This window comes from Ornithorhynchus anatinus, chromosome 3, assembly GCF_004115215.2.
Source record: "Ornithorhynchus anatinus isolate Pmale09 chromosome 3, mOrnAna1.pri.v4, whole genome shotgun sequence".
In the NCBI taxonomy this organism is placed as follows: domain Eukaryota; kingdom Metazoa; phylum Chordata; class Mammalia; order Monotremata; family Ornithorhynchidae; genus Ornithorhynchus; species Ornithorhynchus anatinus.
The window spans coordinates 62,585,824-62,608,506 of record NC_041730.1 but is presented as its reverse complement, the minus strand read 5'-3'; the positions used below and the strand labels follow the sequence as shown (position 1 = coordinate 62,608,506).

Here is a 22,683-nt window from a genome sequence, read left to right as displayed (position 1 = left end):
ATTAGATCCTGGTTGCTCTAGGAACAAATTTATCTTTTTCTACACTGACCTCTTCAGGATTTGCTTTATAAGGAAATAAATAAGGACAATATCCCATTTAAAAATTGTATCCTTGACGCCTAAGGAGAAGCTAGTGCAGAGTAAAGTGATATGTCCTAATCCAGCACACGCATGTACAAGAAACATGCAGAAGCAAGCCACACCATAAAGTTGGGTAAATATCCTTTCCCTTTCAAAATATAGCTTTCCTGTTTTCCTATTGGACGACTAAGTCACCAGACAGACATTCCTGGCAATAATGTAGGGGTGAGAGCTCACGATATGTCAATTACAAGGTAACAGAGCATTGGCGTACATAAAATAGATCAAAAGCCTTTTCCCTCCCTCTTTTCCCAAATAAACCTGTTATGGGAATAGATTTAATTTCAAAAGCACATTCCTGCCCTTGCATTTTTCACCAGTTTCTTTTAAGGAATTTTCCTGAGAACAAGGACCCTGTTTAGTTTTCCCTTTTTGACTCGCCACAGTTAAATTGAGAGAACATAGCAACACCATATTCTGGGTCACGTCAATATTGCACAGAGGCCAGTCTGTTGGCTCAGACAGCAGCAGGAAAAAATGCTCAGAGGAACAGTTTGCTGGTTGCCCTCCTTGAGGGCTATCTTCCTGATAGAGATGTGCCATCCTAGCAGAGCCCTCTGCACATAGTGGGAACTCAATGCTGTCTGATTGACTTTAAGCAGTATTTAGGCGTATGACCAACCCGTCCGGTATCTGGAAGTTGGCTCAAAGTATCATCCTAATATTTTGATTCCCGCAAAAGGATTATGCAGCTTTACTATTTTAATTTTTACTCTACTGAACTTAATGTTGCTCAACGACAGATATATTAATCCTTTCCTCGGTTTGAATGGATATTGTTTGCAGATTTCCCAGTTTTTATTGTCCATTGTCTTCTAAACAGTATTTTTAATTTCATTTGCTCTCTCCCAGGGAATGAAGGATGGCAGCACGCCGGGCATTAAAAGCTGTTTTGGTGGATCTCAGTGGCACACTTCACATTGAAGATGCAGCTGTGCCGGGCTCACAGGAAGCTCTTAAAAGGCAAGCTATCCTCCAGATTCAGCTGACAAATATGTTTGTAAGTGCCATTTTACCAAGGCAGATCATTAGCTAAATGGATGGCCTGACGATGGCACATCATAAGCTACTGTATTCAGCAAGCGCCTTGGGTTTAGCTACAAGATGTACGTATTATAATATCTTCCAACCACTTTTCTTCAGGCCTCCATTAGTTTAGTTAGCCTTTTGGTTTCCTTTTCTTTTTGCGTTGGTAGTTCCGGATGGAAAAGTGAAAAAGAAAATATACAGTCTTGACTAATAGGGGAAACAGAGGCAAGGGCAATGGAAGAGCTGAGCTAAAGGAGACTGAAAACTCCTGATGAACAGGAACAAGTTCAGGAGTTGGATGTTACGGTTTATTTTTACTGTACTGACCAAGGTGTCACCTTTTAGCCCTGATCTTCAGTTCGTCAAATAAAGCTGAAAAGACTGGATTGTCTCCATGTGCTTGTTTGCAATGGGGAGTTCTGGAAAGAATGATTTCCGGTGTGAAAGAAATAACAGTGCATTTTTGAACAAACAGTCCGAAACCACTTTCAAAGAACTTTTCAAATGCAGCGGTATTTCGCACTTCGGTGCTTTTCCAGGTTAAACCTAGCCACGTGACTGTGACGGATAGTCAGCTGTTAGCCATCCTGGTTTCTAGATGGGAAAAATGCAGGCAAAGGATTTTTCTTTCCCAGAACCCATAAGATGAAAGAGTGGTGGATTTGAACTCCACCTCAGAAGAGTGGTGGATTTGAACTCCACCTCAGCCCCAACTTAATTCCTCATTCTGGGACGATCCAACCTCCCTCTCTCTATGCTCTGCCGTCTAAGAAGAAAGGAGCTCAACTAGAGAGCTTGCTTTGCCTTAGAGCAGATGCCCTGATTGCTTCTTAGAGAGGTTCAAGCATCAAATTGTAGGTGAAATTAAAAAGAGAAATCTGTACGTGCCGGGTCTTGGGCAAAGGAATAACATCTCTGAGTAATTGCTAGGCAAACCGGGTTTCTGCATTCTTGAGATGCCGGCACCTATAAATGCTTCCGAAACTGGGGCTGGTGGGTCTCCATTCCCAGGAAAACATATTCTCTCGTCCGCGGTGCCAGCACCGCCAGTGTTTGTTTCTATAGTAACAAATAGGCAAAGAGAAGTTGGGGGACTAGTAAAAAAGGAAAAAGAGGACTCATTTGAAATGATGTGGCCATTCCAATACTTACACATTTAGGAGATAGTTTAGTTGAGGTAATCAATATTTTTTGAAGGGGGAAAAAAATGAAGTTAATGTGTTTTGCACAGAAGCTGCCACATACCCAATCTATCTTTACATTTCCAATTTATAGTGAATAATTTAGCAAAATAAATATTTAGCATGAGGAGGAAGAATAATTTTCTTTAATTTTTAAAATATGGTCAATACAGTAAGTCTCTTGGTCCAGGTGCCTGTTTATAAAATTGTTCCCCATATAGTTGTGTTAATCATTTTTTGCCTCAGAATAGCACTGGTTTACTAGTTTTCTCCATTGACGGAGATCATAAGTTGATTCTGATTCTGTTTCCGGAAGGGCAGTCGAGCGAGTCTGAAGAACAAGACCCATTGAAGGCGGAGCCAAAGTGAAAATCGGGATAAATACATGGCTAATTGAGGCAAAGGTGGTGGTGGATTTGGGCATATTTTCCAAGAGTGTAGGCTTGCATTACCAATAAAATATAGGGATCTAAATCTTACTTTTCCTCCAGGGTTCATGGGGAAGGAAGTCTGCTATATTCTTCGTTTTGGGCAACGTGCACTTTCACGTTAGAAGTTACGTGCGTTTTCACCTCAGAAGGACCCTACGAAGATAATTCCTAGGAATTCAGGCTTAATTTTGGAGAAGGGTTATGCTTTAACATACTCTGTTAGGTTCAGAAGTCATTCAGAAGAAGCCCTTGGTCCCTCCAAGCCTAGATTGCAGAGCCTGCACTGAACTTTCGATGACTTTTCCCTGAAAAATCTCCCCTTGACAACCCAACTCTGCTCTCTTTAAATGCTAGGTTGCGGAATGCTTCAGTTGTCGTTAGGTTTGTGACAAACACAACCAAAGAGAGTAAACGAGACCTGCTGGAGAGGCTGAAGAAACTAGACTTTGACATCACCGAAGATGAGATCTTCACATCTTTGACTGCAGCTAGGAACTTGGTGGAGCAGAAGCAGGTCAGACCTATGCTGCTGGTAGATGACCGAGCACTTCCTGATTTCCAAGGTAGGGAATGGGGGAAAAGGGGATTTGGAAAGAATCGTGCCCCCTTTTCCCCTCATTTTTCTTTCCATTTGCTCTTGAAACTTTGGCTTTTAATACTTAGCATCGAGTGGGCTAGCATTACTGACACTGTTCTAAACTTCTCCGGTGAGAGGTTTATGTTCCGTAACCCAGTTGCCACTACTTAATGGATTTAAAAATTAATTTCGCTAGGAGTTCCTTGCAAAAGCTGTTGTCTGAGATTTTAGAAGCATATACTTTGCATCTTAAATTAATGCAGTAATGAGATAGCTTTTATTAATTTTCAGATACATCTATCTTGTTTTCAAAGTGGAACACCGAAACCTAGGAAATACAGGGATTTGCTGCTATGTAAATATTTATTTAGGGACGTAGGCCTTATTTTAAACTGTTGATGGAAGAAATGATTGTGTTTTATACAATGCTTTGTGATATAATGACACTTTTGATATGACTTGTTTTCCCCTCTATTAATGCTTTTGCACCTCTGGCCAGGAAGGCACAGGACAAAGAAATGGCAGCAGGAAAACATTTCATGAAAACCACCTAAATAATACCATTGACATCAGACTGTGAACCTTTCAGGGATTTGATCATTAGTAGGACTCGTTCCATTTCAGCCCAGGAGCTCAGAAGTGTGATATCGAGTAATATTTCCGGGAAACTCCTTGTGCTCGTCTCTTGACTGGCATGAGAATCTGCCAGTGGTTGGTTTGGTGGCTCTGCCCTGCTCTTTTAAGTTCATTGAGGAGTTTCCTACTCTGGAACCTCCAGGGTGACTGTGAGGTGGAGGAAAGGGAACCCTAAAATACCACCTCTCAGGAGGACATGCTCAAATCAGGGTTCCTGGAGTATTTGGAAGCAGGTCCCCAGCGCAAAAACGTTGGTCTAGCCTATAGGGTGCACTCTCGGCAGTGTAAGTTTGGCTCTCAATTTCAGGTTTGCACCATTGACGATTTGGGTCAAAGTGGAATTTTCTTCAAAAAAATTCTCAAAAAATGAGTCAGTGCAAATATGACCATGGATTCCTTTAATGCATGATATATGTGAGATAAAATTGCATGCAGGTATTCATTATTTTGTTTATAAATTTTTCCAATTCAGGTGATTTTCTTAAGTAATTTAGCACTATTGCTATTACCGTAGAAATATATTTTTATGTAGAGAATTTGCAATATTTGCATGATCAGGGACCATTTCATTGTATTTCTAATAGACCCTGAATGATTGAGAAATATCTTCTATCGGATGCTTCCCTCTCGACTGCAAGGCGAAAACTTAGCGTTCTCGGTGATTCCTCTCCACCAAACCTTTTGTTAGAGCTGTTACCGTAACCTAAGATGGACTGGCTTAAATTTCTCTTCCCTTATATAATTCCCGAACTGGTGTGGTGCTGATGAATAAGAAAATGTCCAAAGTGATAGGCAGTCAGAGGGAAGAGGAGAACAAGGAAGGGATCTAGATCATCTCAGGCTCTATCAGACCCTGAAAAATCAATCACTCAATCATACTCAGCCCTTACTGCTTGCAGAGTACTGTACAGATGGAGAGTAATTATGGAGAGTTGTTAATTCCGGTGGTGCTCTGCCATCACAAGGATAGGGTCATGGAATTAGAGGAATCAAAGACCCAAAAGGTGATCGATTGTGGAATTCGTACCGCCGTAGAGTTACAGGCATACCCCCTATAGAGCTGTGATGTATTCCTGACTGACGATCTCGAACCAGTGAATATTTGGGGATTGTTTTCCCTTAGACTTCCATGCAATTTTATAAACGCTGGTTTAGAACTAGCCCTGACGCAATGACCAGGTCTTACAGGTCAGTATAAAATACACGGTAAATCCTCTCCTTCCTCCCCCGTTTCCTCATGCTGACACCGTTCTTTTGGCTTCCGGAAAACTCAACATGAGCAAGACTGAGCTCCTCATCTTCCCTCCCAAACCCGGTCCTCTCCCAGACTTCTCTATCACCGTGGATGGCACGACCATCCTTCCCGTCTCTCGGGCCCGCAATCTCGGTGTCATCCTTGACTCGTCTCTCTCGTTCACCCCGCACATCCTATCCGTTACCAAGACCTGCCGGTTTCACCTATACAATATCGCCAAGATCCGCCCTTTCCTCTCCACCCAAACGGCTACCTTACTGCTACGGGCTCTCGTTATACCCTGGCTAGACTACCGTGTCAGCCTTCTCTCTGACCTCCCTTCCTCCTCTCTCGCCCCGCTCCGGTCTATTCTTCACTCCGCTGCCCGGCTCATCTTCCCGCAGAAACGATCTGGGCATGTCACTCCCCTTCTTAAACGACTCCAGTGGTTGCCTATCGACCTCCGCTCCAAACAAAAACTCCTCACTCTAGGCTTCGAGGCTCTCCACCACCTTGCCCCTTCCTACCTCTCCTCCCTTCTGTCTTTCTACCGCCCACCCCGCACGCTCCGCTCCTCCGCCGCCCACCTCCTCGCCGTCCCTCGGTCTCGCCTATCCCGCCGTCGACCCCCGGGCCACGTCCTCCCGCGGTCCCGGAACGCCCTCCCTTCTCACCTCCGCCAAACTGATTCTCTTCCCCTCTTCAAAACCCTACTTAAAACTCACCTCCTCCAAGAGGCCTTCCCAGACTGAGCTCCCTTCTCCCTCTACTCCCTCTACCACCCCCCTTCACCTCTCCGCAGCTAAACCCTCTTTTCCCCCTTTCCCTCTGCTCCTCCACCTCGCCCTTCCCCTCCCCACAGCACTGTACTCATCCGCTCAACTGTATATATTTCCATTACCCTATTTATTTTGTTAATGAATTGTACATCGCCTCGATTCTATTTAGGTGCCATTGCTTTTACGAGATGTTCTTCCCCTCGACTCTATTTATTGCCATTGTTCTTGTATGTCCATCTCCCCGGATTAGACCGTAAGCCCGTCAAACGGCAGGGACCGTCTCTATCTGTTGCCGACTTGTTCATCCCAAGCGCTTAGTACAGTGCTCTGCACATAGTAAGCGCTCAATAAATACTATTGAATGAATGAATGAATCCATGAAAACGTGGCTGTGTCTTGGGGGAATGTTCTCCTGTAGATTTCCAAGTTATAAATTTGGATCCACTCTAAAAACGAGACTATTTTCTGACCATTGTTAAGAGCAGTTTTTTAATGGTATTTATAAAGCGCTTACTATGTGGCAAACACTAAGTGCCGAGGAAGGTACAAGTTAATTAGGTTGGACATAGTCCATGTCCCCCATGGGGATCACAGTCTAAGTAGGAGGGGAAACCGGTATCTCCATTTCACAGTTGAGAAAACTGAAGCACAGAGAAGTTGTGACTTTCCCAAGGTCACACAGCAAGCAGTTGGCAGAGCTGGGATTTGAACCCAGGTCCTTCTGACTCGCAGTTTTACACTCATCGTATTAAGTAAATGTGGAGTTGTAGCAGGATTGTGAATCTTTGCGGGAGGCTGCAGAAGTAGAAGATTGTTCTGCTGACCGTGGCAGTGGTTTTTCCAACTTCAGTAAAGAATTTGTCCAATTTAGATTGAACTGCCTTCCTGTCTTTATAAAGTACACCTTTTCAACTTTGAACTCTTCTCCATCAGGGTCGTCTTTAATCATTTTTATAAATAATAATAATAATGATGATGGTATTTGTCAAGTGCTTACCATATGCCAAGCACTGTTCTCAGCACTGGGAGAGATAGAAGCTAATCAGGTTGGATACAGTCCATGTCCCACTTGGGGATCACAGCATTAAACCCCATTTGACAGACAAGGTAACTGAGGCACAGAGAAGTGAAGCGAGTTTCCCGGGGTCACACAGCCAACAAATGGCGGAGCCTGTGCTCCTGGCCAAGCTGCTTCTCTGCTGCTTCTAACCTCGTCTGCTTTCTTCAAATTGATATAAGACCTCTGAGGGAGAGGGCATATCTTTTTTGTCTGTTTTGGCATCTTGCAGAGATTCATTGGACTGAAGAGGTATCAAGCCACAACGTCTGTCTTTGCGGTTTATATCTATCGTGGGGTGGTCATAACCGGGACTAAGGTGCTGAACCATAAAGGCAGTATCTCCAGATTTTATAAATCACGGGGTGGCTGTAACCTGAAGTTTGTATTTCCTTTCTATATCCTGGTGAACATTGAAAGTGCTTTTATAAGGGCTTTTGTTCAGAGACCTATAAACAGCAGTTATTATATGTCAGGTTTCTCTACCGGGCCTGAAGAGTCAACTCATCACCTAATCCCAAATTGTGCAAAACTTGAAACACCAAGAATGAATCGGGCATAATGCAGGAAATAGATAGCAGAGTATTGCAGTACATTTTGTATTTACTAGGTGAGTGATAACCCCAAGGATATCAATTAAAGATTTTCAGAGCCTCTTCCATCAAGCTGCTATTGATTTGATAGCTAAATTCTCTCCCCTGATGATTGTAATCAGCATAGCTTTTGAAGTTGGAAATTGCTACTTATTCCAGGGCAGCAGTTTAGCCTTTCCAGTTCAGATTTTCTAGTTTAAGGAGTAATAAATACAGTTTTAGGGTTTTGCTTTGTATTATCATTATTATTTTTATGGTAGTTTTTAAATGCTTCCTATGTGCCAGACACTGTACTAAGCACAGGGATGGATGCAAGTTAATCGGGTTGGACAGAGTCCCTGTCTTACATAGGGCTCACAGCTCTTAAACCCCATTTTACAGATGAGGTAACTGAGACACAGGGAAGTTAAGTGACTTGCCCAAGGTCACACAGCTGACAAGTGCAGAAGTTCTTTTCATTCATTCATTCATTCATTCATTCATTTCAGTCGTATTTATTGAGTGCTGATGGTGTGCAAAGTACCATACTAAGCGCTTGCATGTTAATTTTTTTAAATCATTTTTAAATACCATTTAAAATACCATTCTTTAAAATACCATTTCACTTTAGGTTATTGTGCAGCCGAGGCAGGAGTTCATTTGGCTCAGAATTAACTGGATTTGATTAGCTGACTGCTTATGAAAAGGGAGAAAGACCGTTTTGTGTAAAAATGGAGTTTGAAGTCAGTTGTATTACTTTTTATTTTTCAGGCATACCAGTAAATGATCCCAATGCCGTGGTCATCGGATTGGCACCAGATCATTTTAATTATCAAGTTCTGAATCAGGCATTCAGGTAAGTTCTGAATCTAATCGTTCCTGGACTGTTTGTTTTCCAGATGATTAGGGGAGGGCAGGGGTGCCAGCTTCTCATTTTTGGCTTGAGGAGAGAGGGGAAGAGCAGGAGGACAGGGAGGAAGAGAGGAGAAGGGGAAGAGAGAAACTCACTTGTGCTGCTCCTCCTCCTCCACCACCACTTTTCTGGGCCTCATCGAATCTGGGCGCAGGAAGCTCCTCTCGCCGAGGCCCATCCCGGCTCACCTCACCTTCACCCAACCCATCCAGGCAGGCTGGGAGAGCTGTTAGGGGTCCACCGGTTTGCCGTTTAGTACAGTGCTCTGCACATAGTAGGCGTTCAATAAATACTATTGAATGAATGAATGCCGTAGAGCGAGGAGCAGCCGATCCCAGTTGTAGCAGCATCCCGGCTCCATTGCCAAGACTACGGATCCTGCCCTGCGTGTGCTGCAGATCACGGCCCCTGGGCCAGGTCGTAGGTCAGATGGTGTGCTTTAGTAGCCGAACCGGCACTACTCTGGCTAAGGTCTTGCTGGACAAGGAGAGTAGTGATAGGCCTCAGTAATGGCCACGGTCTGACCTTTTCGTCTTTCTTCATTCAGATGGTGGCATCTTTGAGATTCTGAGGCATCTCCTTAGCGTTCCATGTGTCGAGGATTAGCTTGTGTGAGTGTAAGCAAGGAGTCCCTTCCATGCATGTAGGCCTCAGCAGGATCTTGAGGAGCAGTTTGGTCTAGTGGATAGAGCCTGGGCTCTAATCCCAGCTCTGTCACATGTCTGCTGTGTGTGACCTTGGGCAATTCATTTCACTTCTCTCTGACTCAGTTTTCTCTTCTTTCAAATGGGGATTAAGACAGTGGCTCTGCCATTTTCCTGCTGGTGACCTTGTGCAAGTCACCAAACGTCTCTGAACTCTGTTTTCCACTCTGTCAAATGGGAATACCTGCTGTCTCCACCTCGGATGGAGTCCCGAGTGAAAAGCAACTATATCTGTTGTGATTATGTCTAACCTACCCCAAGACTTTGCACAATGCTTGGCACATGGTAAATGTTTAATAAATGCCTCATCATCATCAAATCGCATTAGGGTTGATACCGTCTCCCTTCATATACAACAGACCACCACTGTCCCCACCTTCAAATATTTACTGAAATCATATCTCCAAGAGGCCTTCCCCTTCTAAGCCCGCCTCTTCCTTACTCCCTTCTGCTTCGCACTTGGATCTGTACCCTGTAAACTCTTGATATTCACCCCACCCTCAGTTCTGCAGCACTTTGGTACATATCCGTTTTTCATTTTACCGTCAGTCTCCGTGTGCAGTGATTCCCTCCACGTCTATGATGGGAATCTCTCTGTGTGAGGCCATGTAGCGTTTCCAACAATGTGTGAAAGCCCTTGCTTCAGCAGTGGCTTTGGATCTGTTTCTGCTTTGGTGTCTGCCTGTGGGTCACACGTGTTCCTTAACTTGATTTGCATGTTATAATGTAGGTTTTGGGAAGCATGACTTTCGCGTGAATTCGACATGTCTTGCCGTAAGTCATCCAACAAAAACAATGGCTCTCAAAATACTTTTTAGCAGCTAGGTGTGTGGTGAACGACTGTAGACTCCTCCCAAAATCGGGAACTGGTTCAAACATTGTGAGCCCAAGGCTCGCGGTGGTGGAGTGGGGAGGAGGTAGTTAATGAGTAAATTACTCCTAAGGTGTTTATTTACTTAATAATAATAACAATTCTAACAGTAATAATAATGGTGTGTGTTAAGCGCTTCCTATATGCCAGGCTCTGTACTAAGTGCTGGGGTGGATACGTGGTCCCTGTACCAGGTTGGGCTCACAGTCCCAATCCCATTGTACAGGTGAAGTAACTGCGGCACAGAGAAGGGAAATGACTTGCCCAGAGTCACACAGCACACTAGTGGCAGAGTCGGCATTGGAACCCATGACCTTCAGACTCTCAGGCCCACTCTCTATCCATTGCTCCCGGGGGCAGTTCAAAAATATCCACCCTTTTGTTGCTTCTCCTCGACAGACTGCTTTCATTAATGCAGTTAAGTCCCTTATCTCACCTAGGCTGGTATTACAGTGGAGAACATTTATTTCAACTGTGCTCCAAAGTTAGGCCATGGGGTTTTGACCTTTTTCCCTCCCTTTCATCTCTGCCTTCCACTTTGGGTTATTCATTTTTTTACCTTTCACTGTACCTCATTTGTCAGGAAGGTCAATACTGTATCATCACCGCCTTAAAAAGGCACTTAGCTGCCCCTGCAGTCTATGCCAAAGTAATAGAGAAAGACGTCTGATGTCATTTTACTACCTGTGCCCCACTCAAAGGGTGGAGCTACTTAAAAATATTTTGGAGGTAAAATTTTGTAATTGGAGGCAAGAATTCCAATTTGTATTGGAAGTAGTACAGTACAGTAGAAGTACAGTAGAATAGGTAGACACGATCCCTCCCCACCAGGAGTTTACAGGCTAGAGGGGGAGACAGATATTGAAGTAAATTAGAAATGGATATGTACATAGTTGCTGTTTGCCCAGGGGGCTAGGGCGGAGGGGGGGCGGGGGGCGGGGGACGGGGAGGTGTGCGCCAAAGTGATTAAGGGTTAAAGACCCAAGTGTGTTAAGGGTCACAAAAGGGAGGGCAAATGAGGGAAATCAGGGTTTAGTCAAGGAAGGCCTCTTGGAGGAGATGTGATTTTTCAGACAGGCTTTCAAGTTGGAGAGAATGTCTGTTGGATATGAATGCGTGGAAGTTCCAGGCCAGAGGAAAGGTGGAAGAAAGGGGTTTGTGGAGAGAACTATGAGATCTAGGTAGAGCGAAAGGTTGGATATTAGAGGAGTGAAGTGGGTGAGCTGAATTGTAGTGGGAGATCGATGAGGTAAGGTAGGATGGGAAGAGGTGATCAAGGGCTGTAAAGCTCTTGGTAAGGAGTTTCTGTTTGATGTGCTGAATTGTAGGAGATCAGCGAGGTAAGGTAGGGTGGGAAGAGCTAAAAGCTTAAAGCTGCTGGTAAGGAGTTTCTGTTTGATGTGGAGGAGGATGGACAACCACTGGAGGTTTTTGAGAAATGGGGAGACATGGACTGAACTTTTAATTTATTTTTTGAGGAAAACAATCTAGACAGTAGAGTGAAAGACTGGATAGAGGAGAGAAAGAAAAGCAAGGAGGTCAGCGAGGAAGCCGATCCATTAGTCAAGGTGGGCTGTGACACCTTGGATGGGAGGAAGGAACAGAGTCTTGAGATGTTGTCAGTTCAGTGCTTTATACCAAGAAGCCAGTTTTAGTCTGTTAAAACTCCTCTCTGTGTGACCCAGTTTCATTCTGTAATACCACCTCTATATGAACTTAAGGCTTCTTTTAAACCAGGGTTTGTGCCTTTAAATGTTGAGATTGATCTATTGTCATTTCATGATTGTAATTGAAATTAAACTTGAATTGCGATAACTTCTGAAGTGGCGGTACCCAAGTCTACATGTACTAACTACATTTTGCCCCAATTTTCCACAATAAATTAGAAAGATAATGTGAGAACCTTGCTGACAACCCAAAAGTATACCTTTAGAGCTCCCTGAAATCATGCTGTAGAATCTGAGGGCTAAAAGGGATCTTAAGAAGTTCTCTAATCCAACTCTCTGGCTTCAGGTAGGAGCTTCATGTACCCATCCCCGATTTCCATTTTAAACTGGAAAGAATGGTTCTCAAAGTTGGTTTTGAATTCTTTAGCCTCAGACTTTGACTTTTGAATTCACCATTTTAACCACTTAATTCATCTAAACCGTACTGATGACTACGATGACCCTCCCAACTTGCAATTTGAGAGGGTTATTGTTAATAGAAAGCGGGTGGTCCATTTCTTAGCTGCACCCCTGTCCTCATTCTAATAAAAAACCTAGGTTGGCTACTTTCTAAATGCTTTAACACTGCCTTAATTAGTACCCTCTCCGAGCGGCATTGATTTTCAACACTACATTTTAAGGCATTACAGTGCCCTTATAGGTCAACTCTAATTTCACCAAAGTACTTCAACAGCTTTTGGGGGGAGTTAAGAGCAGAGATTTTCAGTCTTGTCCTTCTTTGATAGTGACTTTTAGGCAGAGAGAATGCCTTCCATCCAAATACTGCAGCCAGTGGAAGTGGGTGGGGTAAATATAGACATCTTAAATGAGCCACCGATTAGTTAAACTACTATTCAGGCTGATTATGAGATCATTTTTCAATGCCAAATACTGTTGCAGTGCTGCCTGAAAATACAATCATCTCGCTTTGGGTTTAGACTTTGATCTCTCCCCTAGATATTATGCTGAATTGTATTTATTGAGTGTTAAAGGAGGAAACAAAAGGAAAATTTATTTGTTAACCAGTATCTCTGTTGTTCACTTGTGAATACCTGGGCAGGGTTGGGTTTCAGTTGCTTATGTAGAATTGAAGGTGTGTCAAGTACCGTACTTATAATCCCTACGCAGGCACCATAAAAATGAAAATACACTTATTAACGGGCAAGAAAAAGTTTTTGCAGGATCAAGGAGTTTTCTTAAGTAGCCTATAGGTGGTGATGGAAATGAGTCAAATGGGGAGAATGGATTAAGTTGGATCAACTTCCGTATGCCACTTGAGTCATAGGTAACATTTCTTAATGGATTGTAAATTTCCGCTCCCTATAGCTTTTCCTATTTAATATTTTAAAAGAGAAGAAAGAGTGAATATGCTTTTTGGAGGGACAGGGATTCAGTTTGATTAACTCATTCTCTGGAAAACTAGAAATGCTCCTTTTTGGAAAAAACATTATGCAAGGAAATGTTTCTGAATGGGGTATGCCTTTGTCCATTTTGCAGGTTCTTAAATTCCAGATAGGAGTTGAATTCATTCATAATTTCTAGTTATGCATGGTACTTGTGTTCCTCCATGTTATTCAGTGCTTGTATTTTCCTTTATTAAACTGCAAGTTACACGTGTTTGTTAAAATAAAGTGAACTGAAGATGTATTCGTAGTCATAATAGAGGTGTATTGCATGTATGCCTTGAAAGTATCCTGACAGGAAAGAGATGAGGTGTTGAGAAGGGGTGCAGTAGGGTAGATTGGAGATCATAGTTTACATCTGAAATTATAAGTTCTGAGCAGGGTTTAAGTCTGTGGTCCGGTAGTATTTCCTTCCTTTCTTTCCTAGACTAGTGTTCTTTTTCATGTTCCTTTAATTCCCCCAAGATGGTAAATCAGCAGACATTGAACACTCTCAGTTCTTTTCATTCATTCATTCATTTGTATTTATTGAGTGCTTACTGTGTGCAGAACACTATACTAAGCGCTTGGAAAGTATAAGTGCTTGTCACGTGGTAAGTGCTTAACACATACCGTTATTTTTATTACATTTCGGTAACGGATAGAGACAATCCCTACCCAACAACGGGCTCACAGTCCAGAAAGGGGAGACTATCCTTCTCTTTACAGATGCTGAATGCTTAAGAAAACACAGTTCAACCCATCAATCAGAACTATTTATTGAGCAGCTACTGTTTGGGTCAGTATGGAATTGATAGACCTGGTCCCTCCTCACAGCGAGTTTACAGCATAGAGGGAGAGAGAGAGATTAAAATAAATTACGGATTTGTAGGTAAGTGCAATGAGGTTGAATATAATAGAGTTAGTAGAAAAGGTCCCTGTCCTCAAGAAGCTTGCATTATAGTGTGGGAGAGAGACCATTTGGTCAACCCACTGAAGTAGCTTTAGGTCAGGATTTGGTGATGATTGGCAAATTTAAAGCTAAACCTCTGCTGGAAAAACATTTCAGCATCTCACAAATCATTTGTTAATGGCATATATGAGAGAAATCAACCATGGCAAATCCCCTTCCTAATTTAGTCCTCAGTGTCAGGAAAAACACAAAACCAAAAAACAAATTAGTTGAACAGTTATGGTACACATGCTAGAAATATAAAATTGGGCATTGGATGGCTTCATCTTAATTAAAGTCCAAACTCTAACAATGAAATGCTTTACCCAGTAGATATGTGTTTTAACATAAGCACGAGCTCTTTAAATGTCTTTTTAGTATGAGCATTATATGTGTAGATTAAGACATCATCTAAAACTAAGCTATGTCTGGGTAATTTGAGAAGCAGCGTGGCTCAGTGGAAAGAGCACGGGCTTGGGAGTCAGAGGTCATGGATTCGAATCCCTGCTCTGCTGCTTGTCAGCTGGGTGACTGTGGGCAAGTCACTTTAACTTCTCTGTGCCTCAGTTACCTCATCTGTAAAATGAGGATTAACTGTGAGCCCCACGGGGGACAACCTGATTACCCTGTATCTCCCCTAGTGCTTAGAACAGTGCTCGGCACATAGTAAGCGCTTAACAAATACCAACATTATTATTATTATTAATTCTAATTTCTAAATTTGGACAGATATCGATGCATGGACAAGGGAACAAGGTAACGCCACCATAAATGAATCTTCTATTTAATGAGTAGTTCTGTGGGAATAGCAGAGCCTTTTAAAAAAGAGAAATCTAGTTTGTAGTTAACCAATAAGTGACCTTAGGCTTCAGGGAGAACCCTTTGGGGGCCAGCTCTGTTTGATCTAAATTCTTCTTTTTTAGTGTTTTTAGCTAATTCCTCATTCTTTTGACTAAATTTCCCACTGATCTCCTACGATGGCCCAGCCCAATACTTAGGTCCTCTAGCACCAGCTTGCTCACTATATCCCCCGTCTCTAAAACACTACAGTGCTTGGGCTTGTCTTCCCCTGTAGATCATTAGCTCCTTGAGGGCAGAATTTGTGCCTATTTAACTTTTTGTATGTTCCCCAAAGCTTAGTTAGATGCCTTGCACAAAGTAGATACTCAGGAAATGCTGCTCATGAATATAATGATGATTTCCTAAGAAGCGTGAGAGAAACTTTCGGTTGATTGAAGTTGAGGTGCCCTTTTGATGTTTTTTAAAGAGTGCAGTTTTTAAGTCATCCCCTGACTTTTACTTTTTAGCAGAGAGTTGGCAAAGAAGTAATGTGACCTAGTGGATAGAGCTCAGGCCTGGGAGGCAGAAGGACCTGGGTTCTAATACCTGTTCCACCACTTGTCTGATGTGTGACATTGAGCTAGTCACTTAACTTCTCTGTGCCTTAGTTACCTCACCCGTAAAATGGGGATTAGGACTGTGAGTCCCATGTGGGACATGGATCGTGTCCAACCTGATTAGCCTGTATCTACCACGGTGCTTTTAGAGTGCCTGGCACCTAGTAAGTGCTTAACAAATACCACAGAAAAACGAAGCAGAAACTGCCCCTTTCACTGGAGCAATTAGAAATGTGTTCTTTAAAAGGTGCTTCCTGATTAAAACCCCTCTCCGCTTAGCTAAGATCCCTGTGAGAGAGGAGCCATCTATTTCTCCTCTCCTGCTGAGCACTGGCCACCCCTTCCTTTCATTCTCTTTATTCATTTGGTGCCTTGTGAATAAGGGAAAGAGATGAAAGAAGAGCAGAGATAGCTGCGGAGATGGGGAGGAGAACAAAGACTTAGTCTCCTTCCAAATTTTGCTGTTGCTAAGATCCTTTAACTTGGTTTGTTAACGAACCTTAAAGTTGGTTTGTTCAAAACCCACTATTTCACACACCATACGTCTAAAGTGCTAGCTTTCTGAAGGGTTCACTAGTGATAGCTCACACAGCTAGCAGAACGTTACCGTTCATATTGTAGGAATTGACCCTTCGAGGCCCAACGTGAAAGTCAACAAAGAAGATCATCTTCAGAACATGACTGAGAAATGTGCACATAACCTATCAGAAAGTTGATTTTAATCATTTTTCTTTTAAAGAAAATATTTTTTGAGCATCTTCAATGAAATCAGACTCACAGAGATGCTCACCATTTTTTTTTTTTTAACAATGCAACGTTAAAGGAACAGAGGAAGAAAAAGAAGGAAGGAAACAGAAGAGTAAGCCCTGAACAGGGGTGGGAAAAATAAACGGGGGCAATTTCAAGATTTTGTGTCAGGGGCTCTTTTTTTTATTCCCTTCAGCCTCGCTTATAAATTTTGTTCTTATGGTGCCCTTCCAAACATCCTGTCCTTACAGTTGGACCATGGCCCATGGACCATGGGCCCATTTGGTTAAACACTTAGTACATAGTAAGCGCTCGAATACATTGATGATGCTGATGAGAATGAGGAAATGGATTCTGAATGGCCCCCGAGTTTCACTGCTTGGCCTCTTCTGAAATACAGTTGGTGTGAATATTGACCTGGTTTATTGATTTACAAGGAGGGATAATTATAATTGTGATATTTGTTAAACACTTGCTATATGCTAAGTGCTATAGTAGATACCAGATAATCAGGTCAGACACAGGCCCTCTCTCCCATGGGCTTGTGGTCTAAGGGACAATAAGAATGCCTCCTGCTGCACTGAATTATCACATCACCTGCTTTGCCTCTCTTAACCATTTCTCAAGGCTTTCCTTCTAAGGAAGAACTTGGATCCACACTGCTTGACCTATGAGGTCTAGCAAACATGTTAGACCTCATGTAATCACATACCATACCGAGAAACAGCATGGCTTAGTGGATAGAGCACGGGTCTGGAAGTCAGAAGGTCATGGGTTCTAATCCCGGCTCTGCCACTTATCTGCTGTGTGACCTTGGGCAAGTCATTTCACTTCTCTGTGGCTGTTACTTCATCAGTAAAATGGGGATTGAAATTGTGAGCCCCACATGGGACAGGGACTATGTCTAACCCAATTTGCTTGTATCCTTCCCAGTGCTAAGTACAGTGCCTTGCACATAGTAAGTGCTTAACAAATGCCATAATGATAATAATAACAATACCATATTTGAACAACTGTGTTTCATCCACATGAGAAGTAAAAATTAAAAATAATTGACATTTTGTTATCCTTTTAGGAGCCATCATAAACTATAACACATAGTACTGCGCCAGACTTTCAGTAGGTGCTCAATAAATATTGACTGGAAGCAATCTTTTCTCATTTTCTACCATTAGTTACATTTCTACTTCCTGCAGTAACTGAGAGATTACTTAGAACTCAAGAAATTGTCCATTATCTGAGAGTCTTACTGCTTTCAGTTAGAGTGGATAGAATTGATTGGTGCGTAGAGATACCAGAATTATTTTTCCAGCAATAACTTTAAAACCAATTTTGCATCTCCGTGCGCACCTGCCGTTAGGGCCTAAAATAAATTGGACCATGGTTATAAAGATGTATACTCTTACTTTCTTTTATCTTTTCCTCAAATTTTTAATTGAGTTTTTAGCTCATTGTAGGCAGGCTTTGTGTCTCCCAACTGTATTGTACTCTCCCAAAAAATTTGTACAGTACCCTATACACAGTAAGAACTCAGTAAATAACAGTGGTTGATTATGGGCTTTGGTGCAGATAACACAAACGTATGAGTCCTTTTAGTTTTCTGGTCGATCAGTGGTATTTATTGAGTGCTTACTACGTGCAGAGCACTGTACTCAGCACTTGGGGAGTACATTAAAGAATGTTCTTATCAACCTATTCTAGTATACTGCTTTAAGATACCCATGCTCTTCTCTGGCTTTGGGTTCCGCATTAAAGTACGTACTGTGTGAAAAAGCTTGATGGGAGTAGAAACTGCTTCACTGAGAGATGGGAGCATCTTGCCATCCTCAGCTTCCATTTTCAGAAGCTGCAGGAACCCACGTCTTCGCCCCTTCCCAGGAAGGCAAATGGAGCACTGTCTCGGATCAATCAAGCCTACCAATCCTATCCACAGTAAATATATGATAAAATATTTAACGAGTGAAATCAAATAAGGGTTTAGTTTAGCTACATACATGGAAAGCGATCTTGAGGTCTCTTGCAATAAAAACAAATTCAGTTCTGAGACGAAGGAGCAAGTGAATGTGGATGCTGGGGAGAGTTAACGGGAAAATTGGGAACTCTCTATCCATCTCTAGTAGTTCTTCAGTGGCCTGTCAGGCTTCTTTGCAGCAGATTCTCAGACTTTCTTCTTGCTAAATAAGAAATACATTTCTGTGGGAAATGATTGCCTTGTAGTGGTAAGAAAGAGTGCTGTCATCTGCTTGCCCTTTGCAGTAATGTGATGTGGGGTAATTCGTATGTAAGTACTAAAGTGGTCCAGTATTGGTTTTTACTTATTAAATCACAAGCGTTCAAAGTGTGTATTCCTCCAAGGAAGCAGAACTGAGCTTACTGACAGGTCTGATTTAGCAGCCTGAGTGTTTAATTATGTGACAAGAAGGAAAGAAGTGATGACTTCTCTGAGTGCAGGAGGAAGTAAATGTTTTAACCAATGATTTAAGGAAATGATGTATTGATTCGAGTGAAGCAGCATGGCATAGCGGGTAGAGTATGGGCCTGGGAGTAGGGAGATCATGTGTTCTAATCCTGCCTCCGCCACTTGTCTGCTGTGTGACCTTGAGCAAGTTACTTGACTTCTCTGTGCCTCAGTTACCTCGTCTGTAAAATGGGAATTGAGACTGTGAGCCCCACGTGGGACAGGGACTGTGTCCAACCCTATTTGTGTGCATCCACCCCAGCGCTTAGTACAGTGCCTGGCACCTAGTAAGCACTTAGCAAATACCATAATTATTGTTATTATTGAAATGTAAAAGAAACTAGTGTGATGAGTTGCTTTGTGAGTTGAGGGAGTTTAACGTATTTCATGGCCTTTCTTATTTATAGATTATGGATTTACAGTGTTGTGTAAATCTGGTCAATACAGACTGCGTGACTAGAGGCACCTTAGTGGATTTTGTGGGGGAGGGTGGCAGGAGTTTTAATCTATTGTCAGGAGCGCATTGTTTGACTGCGTAATGCCATAGCTACAGCATTCCATGGCAGCATTCGTTCAGACACATATTGCAAGAGGCTATCTTGGCTACGTGATGGGTTTACCTCTGGGGAGACTGCCCGACTTGAGTTGTCACCCTGATTGCCCAGCTATGCTTGCCTGGGGTGATTGGTTCCAAGAGGTCTATGGAGTTTGATGGAGTCTCCCATCAGGAATGATGGATGAGCTCTGATCTTAAGACTTGAGGACCGAGGACCCGTGCAGAGGCACTGATTTTAGTAGCTATTGGCTTGGGCAGGGCCATTTGCACTCTCCCACCCGTATCGGGAATGTTTCTGCCAGGGCACGAGCGAGTAGGCTGACAACATAATGCACAGTCCACGTGGTGTCTTAGTTCGCATCAGGGTACTTATCAGGGTGTCTACCAATCAATTCATCGATCGGTAGCGTCTCTTGAGCACTTACTATGTGCTGCGCGCTGTACTAAGCACTTGGGAAAGTACACGTCAACAGGGTTACAGTCTGCAGGAGGAGCTTACATTCTGCAGGGTACAACAAATAACTTTCTATAGTGTTACTCAACTAAGAGTTCTGTGATGCAAATCTTTGGATGAGAAACTATTGGGAAGAACGTAAAATATATTAGATATATCCCAGGAATGCATACACCCTTTTTTTTAATTTATTTTGCCACAGTCTCAAGTATAAGGGAACCAAGGAATCAGAAAAGTAAAGGGTTAGAGGTACTTCAGCCCCACACCATTTTTGTAATTCATTTATGTGATGTCTATCTCCCCCTCTAGCCTATAAGCTCACTGTGGGCAGGGAACCCGTATACCAACTTTGTTATATTGTACTCTCCCTAGTGCTTAGTACAGCACTCAGTAAACACCAATAAATACAGTCGGTTGATTGACTTGAGGAAAGACCTGAATGATGCATTGTTTTACTGGAACAAAAGGCCTAAGAGCCTCCTGCAGACTAGGCAGCAAAGACTGAAACTCCCCCAGGCTCATTTTGCCTCTCTCAAGTAACCTACTTAGTTAAAACATCTAATAATGATAATATTAATAATAATGGCACTTGTTAATCGCTTACTATGTGCTAGGCACTGTACTAAGCACCGGGTAGATACAAGATAATCAGGTCGGACACAGTCCCTGTCCCACATGGGGCTCACAAGCTTATCCCCATTTTACAGATGAGGTAACTGAGGCCCAGAGAACTGGAGTGATAGCCACGTTCACGCAGCAGACGTGTGACGGAGCCGGGATTAGAACCCAGATCCTTTTGACTCCCAGGCCTGTGCTCTACCCACTAAGCCTTGCTGCTTAACCTGCCGGTCTCTTGCCCTGGTGACTTCTGTCAAAGGGTTAGCGAACGAGGTCGGCGTTAAAAATTTTTTTCTCCATCTCAGTCCCGTTCCTAAATGGGCACCTCCAGCCTGACAGCTCTTGCACCTTGGCCACCCCTCCAGATGAGAATAGTGGTAGTAAAATGAACAGTATTTATTAAGGCCTACTGTACTAAGCACTGGGAAAGAATAGGGGAGCGATGAAGGGCAAAAGGTGGGGTGTGTGTCAGGGTGGTGGCCCCCTGGGTAGGGGCAGAAGCCAGCCTATAAAAGGTTGTTGAGGTCGGCACTGGCTGCAACGTCATCTGAAACCACAGAAGAGGCTGAAGCCGTCTAAATTTAATAATAGTCCATCACTGTTCTTTTGAACAACCTTTGAGCCTGAGTTCCAGCAGTGCTCTCTCTTTCTCTCACGGAGTCATGGCGCACTCACCGACGAACATGGGTCGGTAAAAGTTTCGGTCCTCGTGTTTCTGAGCGTGACTAAAACCTTCAATTAAGTCGAACGTTCCCCTCCAGCCTCGCAGAAATGTTTCGCTTAAGCCAATTTCAATCTTCCCTGGCTCTCTAGGTTGCTGCTGGATGGCGCTCCCCTTATAGCGATACACAAAGCCAGGTATTACAAGAGAAAAGACGGCTTAGCCCTGGGGCCCGGACCTTTCGTCGTGGGATTGGAGTACGCTACGGACACCAAGGCCACCGTGGTAGGGAAGCCAGAGGGAACTTTCTTCTTGGAAGCTTTGCGGGGCGTCGGCTGTGTGCCGGAGGAGGCCGTTATGATCGGAGACGTAAGTGAAAGACCTCTCTGAGTGCCCGTTTACCCGCCATTGCTCCCCGCACCAACCCAATTTTCTTGTATCCACCCCAGCTCTTAGTACAGTGTCTGGCACATAGTAAGAGCTTAACAGATGCCATAATCGTTGTTATAAGTTTGGAATAATGGCCTTTGGTAGGCAACCTTCCTGTTATTTCATCTTATAAGTGTCTGTCTCCCCCTCTAGATTAGTATCTGAACACCCACTGTGTGCTCTACACTGTACTTAATGCTCAGGGAGTGACAAACCAAGGGGTAAAGCAGTGTGGCTTAGTGGAAAGAGCATGGGCCCTCCACGTGTCTGTTGTGTGCCCTTGGGCAAGTCCCTTAGCTTCTCGCAGTTGCCTCATCTGTAAAATGGGGATTAAATCCTACACCCTCCTAGTGAGACTGAGCCCCATGTGGGACAGGCACTGTGTCCATCCTGATTAACTTGTACCTACCCCAGCATTTAGTACAGTGCCTGATGTATGTAGTGAGTGCTTAATGAGTACCATAGTTTTTACTACGTGACACATTCTCCTTGAGCGTACAGTGGAATATATATATATATGTATATGACAGAAACGCCAAACGGGGGTTCGAAGTTCCTAAGTGTTAGAGGTGGAGTTGGCAGGTTTAGACGATTTAGGGTGCAGGGAACTAATGGAAAATAAGGCTGTTGGGAGGAATCTTGCAGTAAATGCTCAGAAGTCATGTATTGCTCTGCTTCCCCCATACCCTCTAAACCCGATGGCCAGGTTTCCCGTGGTTTTCCACTCTGGCATTTTCTAGTTAGGTGGGGGATCGGTTTTAGCCGAGCAGCCGATCATCCGTAACGGTGGTGGACTAAATGTATTCCTCTTTCTGCCCCCAGGACTGCAGGGATGACGTCGGAGGCGCCCAGAACGTCGGCATGCTTGGAATCTTAGTGAAGACCGGTGAGTGTCCCCCTCTTCCCCCGCAGTTGGCCAACCCCCAGAGCAGGTGGGGAGGAGAGCAGCGGATCCCGGAATGAGCTTTAGGCAGAAATGGCAAAGCGCCGAGGCTTGGCTCCGATTCTCCTCGGGTCTGAGAATGGAAATGAAATCCTCCGGAGGCCCAAAAGGATAGCAACCTTCTGTTTAGGAACTGAGACCGCCACCTAGGTACCATGCCAAATTGAAGAGCCCACCGATGGTGAATATAGCAACAGCTGGGATATTTAGAGAAACTAGGGGTAATGGAGGAGGTAAATTTGCAGGTGCAGCAAT

At 43.5% G+C, this 22,683-nt stretch overlaps 1 protein-coding gene across 1 annotated transcript in view; it reads left to right on the top strand.

Annotated features, from left to right (window-relative positions):
* The window catches only part of HDHD2 (haloacid dehalogenase like hydrolase domain containing 2), a 37,183-nt gene that overhangs the window by 7,927 nt on the left and 6,573 nt on the right, over window positions 1-22,683 (top strand). The window contains exons 2-6 of the mRNA XM_001505780.5: window positions 994-1,104; window positions 3,137-3,345; window positions 8,409-8,493; window positions 21,209-21,425; window positions 22,308-22,371. Coding sequence (XP_001505830.1) covers window positions 1,004-1,104; window positions 3,137-3,345; window positions 8,409-8,493; window positions 21,209-21,425; window positions 22,308-22,371 — 676 coding nt within the window. The 5' untranslated portion in view covers window positions 994-1,003. The remainder of the gene's footprint in view (window positions 1-993; window positions 1,105-3,136; window positions 3,346-8,408; window positions 8,494-21,208; window positions 21,426-22,307; window positions 22,372-22,683) is intronic.